Below are 12,544 nucleotides of genomic sequence, written 5' to 3' on the forward strand. Positions count from 1 at the left end.
CCCCCCCCCCCCCCCCCCCGACTGAGTGATCAGCTGCACACGACTCAATCCTCAATGGGTTCATTTTCAATTTGCTCACTCAAAGGTTGTTATTATACTCTGACCTACAAATTGGAACTTCCTCTTAATACCCCGTCATTTCTTCCCGCTCCCCCCTTTGAGCTCTGTAAAAAAAGGAGCCGCCTATATTTACTTAACACACATCTGTGTGTCATTATCCTGGTGTGTGTGTGGAGCTACACTAACAGGCACATACACATGCAGAGACCATGTGCAGAGGATCCTGAACCTAGCTCTAAAATCTACTCTTTTAAAGCGATTGTTAGCTTTGACACAAACTGCATGTGAATCAGGTGTTTCAACGGCAATACAAAGCACTACTTTATGACAACGGGGCGGCTTAAACAACCCGATCAATCGTTTCAACTGTGCTCCAGTGATCATGCAAATCTCCGTGGCAGCACTGCCTTCAAACTCAACAGCAGCTCGAGCATGTCATGACCGTTAACGATTTGATTCTCTTCCTGTGATGTCACTGGTAATACAAAAAGGTGCAAAACTCAAGAGCTGAATGCAGCTTAAGGTAGTGTAACACATGTTACACATGTGTCGGATATGGTACAGAATCTCTATGGACTTTAATCTATTTTGAAGTTCAGGACAAAAATGTGCCCAATGAAAGCCTTAAAAACACATATTTAATCGCAATTAATCGCATGGATTTTTTGCGATTAATCGCATTGTTATGGCAAAGTTCAATAACGAATTCAAAAGTAGTGTATTGCGCACTTCTATTTTAAAAGTACTGCTATATGAACAAAAGTGCAATAACATTTGGGTCACGAGATGCAGGTAGCATGTTTTATACTCAATGTGAATATAATTCATACTTTGTTAGCATCTTATTCTGACAGGATGTTCGTCTGAAGAAACCGGATGTTGTCTCATGTTAATGTTTCCGCTAACTTTCAAAGTCCTTCTCTCACTCCCGATCTGTGCCGTTTAAATGCGTTTACCGTGAATTTCAGCATATAGGTGCACCAACATGTAAGTGTCTGCTGAGTTGACCACGGAGATCTGAGTGTCTGCTGACTTTACCGCAGCGATGTCCAGTAGTCTCCAGGGAGAGCAACAGCTGGTGCAGCTTCTCTCTTTTTTTCCGCCGCCCCCCCCCCCCCCCCCCGACCAGAAGCGGAAGTCGCCTTTTCTCTACGGCAACCCTGAAGGGACATATCATCTCCAATACAAAATGATAAACATGAGACAGTCTGTTACAATAATAATAAATTAAAAATACTTACCCGTTTTTTTTGTTGTTGTTTTAATATTATTTTTTCCCCCCCATCTCAAAAGGCTCAAGGACACACACACACACATGATGTTTGCTTGTTGTTATGTATATGTATTGTCTCTTGTCTTTCCATTAAAAAAAAAAAAAAAAAAAAGAATTATAATAATAAATTTAAAAAATGCGTTAACGCGCGATAAAATAATTGTCGGCGTTAATTAATGAATGCTTTAACGCAAAATGAACGCGTTAAGTTGCCCAGCACTGAGATAGATAGATAGATAGATAGATAGATATATATCTCACTATTATATCAGGCTTCTTAATCTAGAGTCCTGGCTTTAAGAGTGCTGTACTGTAGTTATTACTGTTTTAAACCATTCCCAAAAACATGCTATTTTACAGGTTTGATGCATGCAACTAAATCAATGCTGTTGCTAAACATAAACATATCCCAGACTATGACTTAATACAACATTCAACATTCCTTTCATAAAAGCAACAACATTGGCATTATGTAAACACACCAGCATCTAAATGATTAAAACATATTGCAGTTATGACCAGGACTGGTTAAAAGATTTGACTATTAATAATAAATATGAATATAAGATTTTAAATGTTTCCAACGTAGACCATGTTTTCCTCGAAGAAACTTTTAAAAAGTAACTGCCCAGCACGAAGACCCGATACTTTATCTGCATGTTTAAGCTCTTTATCTGCATCTTCCTCCCTTGTGCTACAAATTCCTCGTACACTCACTGGAACCGCCAGTTACCGACAACTGCATGATAAAGCACCCACCTTGCTGGTCATGGCGGTCATTAAACCCAACAGTCAAATGCTCCTGTCTGATATTACAAAGGGTTAAAGGTCACAGGGGGACTCTGTTCACAGCGTGGCTGACCAGCAGGTCAGATGACCCCCCCCGTGCCGACCTCGGCGGCCGGCCCCACTTCATCTCCTTAATGACGGCTCATTACATTAGAGAGGCCGAGCGGAGAGCCGGGGGCCAAACAAACTATCGCTGACAGAGGAGCGGTGGCCAAAGATCTGATGCTGCAGTGGACCAGAGCGAGGAGACGAGGAGGGAGAGAGCACAAAGAATGGAGCAGGAGGGGAAGGGAGAGCTCCGCCGACAATCTCAGACCTCCACCTCTCATCGTCTCCGGGAGAAAATTAAATATTGATCAATTCAAGCAGTGAGAGACAATGGAGAGAGGGGAGATGGAGCAGAGTGGGCAGGGATATAAATGAATATATACATCAACTTAGGGGGGAGGACAGACGGGCAAAATGGAAAACAGAGATTTATCTTTTGATAGCTTTTTTTTTTATCTTCATTTTGATTACTAGACGTCAAGACGCAAAGTACGCAACTCTCACAAAGGCTTTACGAAGCCTCGCGCTTCACGAGCGATAAACATGCCAACTGTCTTAAAATGGGCGTGTGTGGGAAGATGAACTACCCTTCAATACGCATTAAACGTCTCTTTAAACAAATACTGACTGCAACTTTTCCTGATCAAAAACCTTTGCCTGTCTTCCCGGTATTCAATTATCATCAGCGCTAAATTTCTCTATTGATAAATTCTTCAGTATGATTAGAGAGGGCTATATATATAGAAAAAGGCTGAGTAGCACCTTGAGCCATAAAAGCTCTTGGGTTACACGGAGTAACGGCCATAGGGATGCCTTCGGGGATCGTTTCTGTGCTGCATTCTTCCGTCAGCTGGAGCGGCAAATTCTCAGGAAGCAAATACAGACGATTGGGTGTCTTAACCTCGAAGAGGAGTTTGTGACCTCCCGACTTTGTGTTCATGAAATGACTATTATGACGAACCAGGGTCATTCAGGATCACCAATCAAACATTAAGACAAGACAGGGAACTGTGGAGAGGGACAGAGTTTCTGATAATCTCCCGCTTCAATTTGGTTCTGGTTGTTTATTGCTGAGGCCATGGTTCTCTGCCGGAAACCGGTGGATTGCTCCCTCCAGGTGGGGACGGAGTGCCTACCTCAAGCGAAGGAGTTCAAGTATCTCGGGGTCTTGTTCACGAGTGAGGGTAAGATGGAGCGGGAGATCGACAGACGGATCGGTGCAGCTGCAGCAGTAAAGCAGGCGCTGCACCGGACCGTCTTGGTGAAGAGGGAGCTGAGCCGGAAGGCAAAGCTCTCAATTTACCACTCGGTCTACGTTCCTACCCTCACCTATGGTCACGAACTCTGGGTCGTGACCGAAAGGACAAGGTCGCGGCTACAAGCGGCCGAAATGAGTTTCCTCCGTAGGGTGGCCGGGCTCAGCCTTAGAGATAGGGTAAGGAGCTCAGTCATCAGGAGGGAGCTTGGAGTAGAGCCGCTACTCCTTCGCGTCGAAAGGAGTCAGCTGAGGTGGTTCGGGCATCTAATTAGGATGCCTCCTGGACGCCTCCCACTGGAGGTTTTCCAGGCACGTCCAACTGGGAAGAGACCCCGGGGAAGACCCAGAACCCGCTGGAGAGATTACATCTCCCAGCTGGCCTGGGAACGCCTCGGGATCCCCCAGAATGAGCTGGAACATGTTGCCGGTGAGAGGGAGGTCTGGGTCGGCCTGCTTGACCTGCTGCCACCGCGACCCGACCCCGGATAAGCGGTGGAAAATGGATGGATGGATGGATGTTTATTGTTTATTATCTCTCTAAAATAGCATTTTAGAACAAAGGCTGAAAATACTCAAATGATCGTCAAAATGTAAAGAACTGATGTTTGTTCTAATAACATCCACAAATCCTAACAAAGGTGATTTGAAACGGTTTGAATTATGAGCATTGGCAAAAGGCCAATAATAGAAAGAGCTGATCGGTCATGTTAATTAAATGTTCGCTACGTTAGAACATATTTGAAAAAGGCATTTCATTTAGCGCATCAACTCTTTTTCAACAAAAACTAAAAAACACCTCAAGCGAGAGGAAAACCTGTTTTGCGCTGTTGAGGAAGTTTTATTGAATTTTGCTTTGATTCTATTCGGCTTTTTCTAATGAGGCATTACATAAGAATACGTTGATGGAAACACGGCTGGTAACATGTTGCCCTGCTATTATTCCAACAGATGTGTTAAAACACAGATTTGCTTGAGTGCAGTACGATGACACTGGACCCATAGAACACCTTTCAAGTAGAATAAGGGCCGAATGTTTGGGAGCAACCTCTGAAATACCAACACCACCAATTATTTTATTTCTCTTTTGACTTCTGTTTTCGACTACGTGCTAAGTCCGTATCTCATATGTACCTCGTCGGGGCTGGAGGCCTGGTAGGTGCGGTTGTCATCACTGAAGTCCTGGTCGGCCTCGGCGGACTCCGTCTCTCCGTTCACGATGGCGTGCGACTCGTAGACGGGCGTGACGTTGTGGCACAAGGCGATGGCCTTCACCGCCTCGTGGATGCGACTGCTGACACTCTTGCGGACTTTCGGGCCCGACGTCTGGGTCTTCCGCGATGGAGTGGAGCCGCTGGTGCTGCCATTGGAGGGCTGGGAGGTCACCTGGCATCGCAATAAACAACGTGAGCCACAGAGCGAATTGATGCCATTTCAGTCACATCTATCTGTGACTCATGTCTGAGCTGAATATAGTCGCAATAGTAAATTATCCTTTTATCCAATCAGTATACCTACAAGTTGGAAAACCTGGATGTGAAATACATTACACAATCTTTTCAGACCAAGAAGCTGTGCATTGGAGTGAACTAGATCTAATCCTACACTCGCAGTTCAATTCACACCGACGCCGCTGGACACAGCGACGATAAGTGGTGTATCACCGACTCCATTGTGTCATATCTGATTCGGGGACCTTTTATGTGTTCCGCTGTTTTGACATCAGCCATCAGTTTAAGTGGGTGGTGACTAGCGAGCAGGCAGACAGCCCAGCTGTGTTTGACGGGGGGCGACGCGCTCTACTGAAGCGTTTGATTTTGGCTTATTATTGACCTTCGATCCTGCCAGGAAGGGGAGCAAGCGAGGGGAGTACAGTAGGGATGACAACCTTCATCAAGAGTGACTGGAAGATCAATGGAGAGATCACCGGGTCGTGTTGGACAAGTTTAGTGTTTGAGCTACATGTGCATGTCAGTGAATGCACAGCGGAAGTATTACACAGCAGGTCTGTGTCAAACAAACGTGGCTAATTATGCTGGATTAGGTAATAAAATATTAGTTATTCAACTAGTCCAACAAAACTTTTAAATACCTTAATGCGTATGCATCATTATGTATATATAAAGGATATGAGTAAAAAACAGGTATAAATGGGGTTGCGATTGATATTCGGTTGTACAAACATCATAAAACATCTCTGTATCTCTGTAGCCCAGAGAGTTGACAGATGATTAAAGTTGTCCTCATGTCGATTGGAGCTGAAACAATTAATCTGTAACTATTAAATACTTGTTTTATCACTTTTTAAGTAAAAAAGCAGAATATTCGTTGGTTCCAGCATCAGAAATGTGAGAAGTTGCTGCTTTTCTTTGTCATATGCGATAGTAAATTTAAAAAAAAAGGTTATTTCTGACTATTTTTAAAGATTGATAGAACAAACAGTAAATTGATTCGTCGATAAAACGGACATGAAATGACATTAACTGTTCGTTGCTGCCCTAATCTGGATGGAATAATGTTTAAAAGAAGCGTCCTGTAATCATGTAGCTGTGACAGTAAAGAAACAGCAACTCATTGCCACTCTGCACTGCCTCAGCTGTGCAGCTCTAAAAAGACTAGTCATTTTTCATTAGCTGAGATTACACATAAGGGTGTGGGGCAGATGGTTTCAGTGTCGACCAGCTGTTCGGAGCTGGCTGAGAACGGAACAATATCATTCTGTCGAGGCTGCGGCCAGATCTGAGCCGCACGGCGAGGAAAACACTTGCTTACAGTATGTGGAGTCGCTCGGGGACGCTGCGTGATGAATGAGCAACACGGGCTCCTTTCCTGGAAAACGCATCCTGAGCGAAATATAAAAATGGATTAAACTGATCTACAGGGAGAGGCCTGAATAAGCAGGAAAAAACATATCCTGTCCCTGTAAGTGACAAGTTCGGCTTTCATTTCGTTGGTTCTGTCCAGTGTTGCACACCGGATCGTGTCAATTTCATATTATTTAATGGGAATTAATAACTTCATACTGCTAAAAGGAATAAAAAGGAGAAAGATGAGCCACTCCCAAGTTAGCACAGAAACTCTACGTTACAGTGTCCTGAATGAACATCTTACCTGTGCATATGACTGGACTATTTGGCTCTGTATCTCATCCATGGTGTCAGTGCCGTAGGATACTGTTCCCAGGTGCAGCCGCTTGAAGACCATTTCGTTCTGTGTCAGAGTGCCTGCATGTTCAGGAGACCAGTTTAGACAGTTACAAACAAATCCTAAAGAAATGACATCACCTACATAGTACTCCTCTGTTACCGTCTTTCACATAATGACTGCTCTTATTTCTGGTATTGTCACAGCCTAATCTCTATAAACAGATTACGCATTCATATGTAGAATCTGATGGCAACGGGACAAGATTTTGGTACCAGAAATGGTCTGGTTTACATTTGTAGTCTGGGTAGTATTGACCAATCACGTTCCACTAGGCTTTGGTTGAATGCAGGTAAACAGTCCGTTTGAAAAAAAAAAGAAATAGAGGCGTAACGCATTGGCCGAAAAATGATCTGGCAACTCATCGTCACAGCACACAAAAAAAAGAAGTCTTGGCCCTGATATCCGCTGAACCCCACAAATATAGCCTTTTGCCCCCCAGAGGCTTATCTTACAGCGAGCTGCAAAGTTGCTGGTCACAATGTAGCCAATAACGATAACAGCTGTTAAATTCAGCCATTGTCCAATAAATTATTTCACTTTTAGGAGACCATGCAGCAACCTCCAGGTATGAAAAGTAAAACCAATGCTGAAGAGCCTTAAACCTGCATTCTCTCTAGTGACCATCAGGGGGCGACTCCTCTGGTTGTATAGAAGTCTATGAGAAAATGACTCTACTTCTCTCTTGATTTATTACCTCAGTAAACATTGTAAACATGAGTTTATGGTCTCAATCTCTAGTTTCAAGTCTTCTTCAATACAGCATGATGTTCATTTAGTACATTATGGTCCATTTAGAGTCAAACATACCATAAAGCAGGGGATGCTTTAGGGCGGGGCTACACGGTGATTGACAGGTCGCTACCACAGTGTTGTCCGGTCATCTTTCAACTTTAACCCTTTCACAGTCTGTTTTCAGCTCATGAAAGATAATTATAACACGTTGGTCGCCTGGAAATGTCTTATTCAGAGTTCAGATGTACTTAGCTGTACCCTCTCGTGTCACTTTTAGTGGCAAAAAAAAAGTTGGCGACGATCAAAAGGCCAAACTATTAAAAACCATGGGCCACAAACCAATGGGGGATGTCACGGTGACTACATCCCATTTGTATATACAGTCTATGTTAGAGAATGGTATGGGTCCCTTAAAAGTATGAGGAAAATGTTAACTAAGGACCTTCTAGCAACACATAAGGGAATACTTAAGCAGTTAAGGGCAAAAACTAAAGAAAAGGAAAATCCTTATGGTGAATTTATGCTTAGGCTGCCAGGTGTAAAAATACATCAGAGGTGTTTAAATCACACAGCCACTACATCATAGCAAAAATAGAATATATTCAAAGCCACTTAACATCTCTGAAAGCGCGCGCGCACACACACACACACACACACACACACACACACACACACACACACACACACACACACACACACACGACTGCCTACAATGCATCATGGGACCTGCAGGCTGGTGTGACTGCCTTCTCATTGACCTAATCTCATTACCAATATGGACTGCATGTCCTCTCTGACTAACAGACAAGACACACCATCGCATACAAAAAGACTGAGCGAATGAAAAACAAACTTTGAAAACGAGGGCAACGGCCTGGTTTAATGGATGTCTGTTGCCAGAATGTGTGCCGATAGAGCATAAAGCTGATTAGAGGGCATCTACCTCCCAAAAACATTAGAGCCACGGGGTTAACCAATTCTATTGGATTGATTGTTTGTTCTTCTTTCCATGTGCTTTCACTATCAACCTGGATAAATAGGCTCTACAGCTAATCTATTCCTACCTAGATCAGCGGGGTAAGACAAAGAAGCATGTTCGGGCCACCGCAGGAGTTTATCACTCTGGCACACTGGCTAGCGTTAGCAAAGAGCGGCTATTTGTTATTAGAAAATCAGGCCAGGAGGATAAACAACATAAATTCAGAAGATTTGGTGAAACTTTGGTCTGCAGGTCTTTTGTTAAACTCACAACATTGACAAGCTTATTGTTCAACTGCAATTAAGTGACTTAGTTGTAATGTGAATTAATGATGTATCAAAGTATGAGGTCTTAGATGAGCAAAGTGCAATTTTACAGGAGATGTTAGTCCAACTTGTAGTGATGTGATGTGCATTTTATTGGGATTATTACATGATATTTTTATTGTGCTTCTTTTTTATGCCATATATCAGTGGAACATTAGGTTCCACTATTATCACGTTACAGCTCTTTTAAATATGATTGAGCTCTAATTGTACTAAGAAAGTGAATTCCACTGAACACCTGATATGAATTCATGTCTGGCGCAGGGTCACAAAGTGCTTAACAGGGCAGAATTACAAAACACAAAGAGACCATATAAGGGCCAATCATTTACATACACACAGAAAATACAAAATTAAAACATGGTTTAAAAGCAGGTCTAGGACACGGGTTTTACCCAAACGCCAGTCTAAAGAGGTGAGTTTTGAGCTGATTTCTGAATGCGTTCACAGAATCTGCAGAGTGTAGGGGTGCAGGCAGAGCATTCCACAGCCTCGGTGCTACTGCCTCAAAAGCTCGGTCACCACGGGTCTTAAGGCGAGTGCGTGGGACAGATAACCTATCATGTTTGACCTGAGAGCGCAGGCGGTGAATAAGGGTGAAAGTAGATCAGCTACATATGTAGGAGCCTGACCGTGTAGTGGTCTGTAAGTGAGACTGAGTATTTTAACGTGGATCCTAAATGCTACAGGGAGCCAGTGAAGAGATCTGAATGTTGTGTATGCTTGATAACACAGCCGTGATCGTGCTTTAAAAGTTTTTTTGAGTTCCCAAAATAAGTGTTGACTATAAAACCTTTACACCTACAGTAGACACATTCTGCCATCAGAACGTGAACAGCCTACGTTGTATGCAAACCAGTTGCCCTCCTGATGTGAGTTGTAATTTGGCTTTAACTTAAATCTACTGTAGAGGTAATATTTGTTCAGCATGTGTGGACACCTACCCGTCTTGTCTGTCAGCAGATAGACGAGCCGGCCCAGTTCTTCTGGGATGGTGCTGGTCCTCACCACAGTCCCGGGGATGTTTTCGTCTTTCATGATCATCCAGCCGTAGGCCGACTTCCCCATATCCAGGTTTACACGCAAGCTACACGTGGGAAACAAAAAGCCAAAGCGGTGATGTATCACAGAACTAATGACAATAAAAACCTGCAACAAAAGCTGAATTAAAGATCTGGTATGTTTGACAAAAAAGAAAAAGAAACAGATGGGGAGCTATGGTTTCAAAGCATGGGTTGATTATTTTCTATTTTATTGCATTTCTTTTTTTCCCATTTTGAGACCAAATGTTCTGCTTGAAAAAAAACAAACACTATACAGCCATATTTATTTGGCTATGGTCCCAACAAAAACAAAAACAAAATCAAAGAATGAAGAGAATCTCTAAAGAAAGTACCTGATGGGGATGATGTAAGAGAAAAGCACGACGAATCGGAAGAGGTTGCGGAACCAAGGACCGACAAACCCCTGCACCGCTACCATGACAATAGACAGGACCACCTGGGCCAGGAACAGGGCCTTGGTGAGGCGGTTCAGCTCCAGGTCCAGTAAGCCAACCTATGGGTAACAAGAGGTCAGAGGTCAAAACAGCAGACATTACAACATCACCGCCCTACTAATTTCCTCTACGCAGGTTAGCATGGAATTCATTATTAAGACAGTCGTGTGTGGATTAGGCTTGGTCCATTCTACACTGCTCCTCTTGAGGACAGTGAGGTTTTCCTTCAACTGGAATCAAATAATTTGACTGGATATTAAGAGTAAAAATCTTTTTCCTTTTCCGACAGCTTACGCTAGAGAAGACTCTTTGTAACGCTCCCATCTGCTCCCAAAGCCTTACAATATGCTACAGAAAGCCAGTGAAAGACATTCTTAGCTGCAGGCTTTTATCATGCAAACCATGTGTACGAAATAAATACGTTTATTGGTGGCACTGTTTTGTGGTAAACCACAAGCTGCATTATTGTCATGCTGAAGTATTGTGCTTGAATGCAACGGAGGGTCAAAGGGTCTCAGATAAATAGATAAAGTTCCCATATTGAGATGGCTTTCTGGAGAGAGAGAGAGAAAAAAAGGGGGGTCAGAGTTGTCCTTTATTTTTTGAGTGTATCTCCCAGCCAATGGAGCATGTGGGAAAAAGATGTCAAATAAAGAAGTGCCCTTCCCCTTTTCTGGCAGCGCTCACAGCGAAGCCCTGTACACAGAGGGCTTTCTTCTGACGCACCACGCTTACAAAAACAGCAGAACATAACATCTCTCCTCCCTCCAATAAAAGGAACCGGCTCTGAAAAGGAGGGGAGGTGAAGGGGGGGGGGGGGCAAGCGCGTATAAAAAGCAGCGGAATTCCTCCACCGCCCCAAACCCCCACCAGGCCCATTCCCCTGAGGACTGGGAGAGCTGGGAGACCAGTGTGACTGATTTATCAGTTGCTGTTAAAGTCCCAGAAGCAGGGTGCGCAGAGGAGAAGGGTATCTCCCTACCCCAGTGCCTCGCTACACGGTTCATGGTTGAGCTATTGAGAAAAATAGAGGGTTTGGGTGGATTAAAATGAGTAAAAATTAGGACGGAGAGCACAGTGCGTGCCTGAAAAGCAAAGGATCCCCTTCTGCTTGAACAATGGCTGGTCGAAATTTTTCCAAGCCTTGCCGGGGATCAGATGAAGTCATTATTCATTCAGTCAAGGGGAGGGGAAAAGGACTCAATTACCTCAACCTAAAGATGCTATCAATGAATTTAAAAAAAAGAAGTGCATTTTTTTTACTCCATTCATCTCCAAGCCATTAAAAGGGAAAGGAATGATTCAATCAGCCTGTGCTGTGTGGCTTGTACCTCTGATGAAGAACTGTTGCCACGGGAATATTCATCGAGTTAAAACCGAAGAATATCGAGACTTCAGTAAGTAGTGTGTTGTTTAGTGCCTCTGCAAATCAAGAAAGTCAAGAAAATAAACTGAAATTGACTTTTTTTTTTCTTTTCTAACAGTCTGAGAGACGTGTGGAGAGAGACGAGTATTGGGTACTTGGATATGTACTTCAAACAAACACTGCTTATTGACGAGCAGCCTCTCGTCAAATGACTTTGTTCTGCCTCTTTACTCAGACGGAGGTCCGTCTCACAATGCCGAGACAAAGAGCGAATCCGTGGCCGACTGTTCTGTCAGATTGATCAAGTGCAGGCATTGTCCTGGCCAGTGTCACAACAGATTATATGAGGCCAAAACGTTCCTGCGACTTTAGCCACACTGTATCGACTTTCCATCCCCAATCTCCAGTCACCATATTGGCACTTCTGACATCATCTCCTTGAAATATTGAATTCCTCTCAGCTGTCGGGCTTACACGAAACAGTGCCCTCCCCCCCCCCTTCACCCGCCCATCGCTGTTCGAGCGGCCACATCAGCGTTCTTAATAAAAGACAACGGTGTCAAAACTGTGCTGCAGTAGGGGAAGTAGCGTGTTGTGCCACGGAGAGAGCTCTAGCGGTGCAGACTGCTGTGAGGTGAGAACTTTGTGTGTAAAAGTCACGGCAGATGCGCTGCGGCCGGAGCGCTGCCTCTGAGATCCCACCGATGCCCGCCTCTATCTAGCTCCACTATCTTCCAGGTAAAATCTTATATTTAGAATCTGATTTTCATTAATCTCCCCAATCGGCGGACAAAACACTCGATGGGGATTCCGCGGGATTAACTTTCTGCAGAAAATGTCATTTAAATCCTCGGTTAGTTAATTTCCCTTTTGGTTAATTAGCAGCCGGCGTTGACCTTTTGCATTGACAGGTCCAACTTTATCTAGAAAGTCAAGGTTACAAAACCACCTCGCCATAGTGATTGATTAGTGATTAGAGGCCGGGGGGGGGGGGGGGGGGGGGGGGGGGGG

The 12,544-nt window shown here is 43.9% G+C and overlaps 1 protein-coding gene across 5 annotated transcripts in view; it reads right to left on the minus strand.

Annotated features, from left to right (window-relative positions):
• Positions 1-12,544, minus strand: part of atp9b (ATPase phospholipid transporting 9B) — a 44,563-nt gene that overhangs the window by 11,806 nt on the left and 20,213 nt on the right. For all 5 annotated transcript variants that reach the window (XM_031874681.1, XM_031874682.1, XM_031874685.1 and 2 more), the window contains 4 exons: positions 10,066-10,226; positions 9,614-9,756; positions 6,537-6,649; positions 4,560-4,811 (listed from right to left, as the gene is read on the minus strand). In XM_031874681.1, coding sequence (XP_031730541.1) covers positions 4,560-4,811; positions 6,537-6,649; positions 9,614-9,756; positions 10,066-10,226 — 669 coding nt within the window. The remainder of the gene's footprint in view (positions 1-4,559; positions 4,812-6,536; positions 6,650-9,613; positions 9,757-10,065; positions 10,227-12,544) is intronic.

The sequence above is a fragment of the Anarrhichthys ocellatus genome, unplaced genomic scaffold (genome assembly GCF_004355925.1).
Source record: "Anarrhichthys ocellatus isolate YVR2014 unplaced genomic scaffold, GSC_Weel_1.0 scaffold84, whole genome shotgun sequence".
NCBI lineage: Eukaryota > Metazoa > Chordata > Actinopteri > Perciformes > Anarhichadidae > Anarrhichthys > Anarrhichthys ocellatus.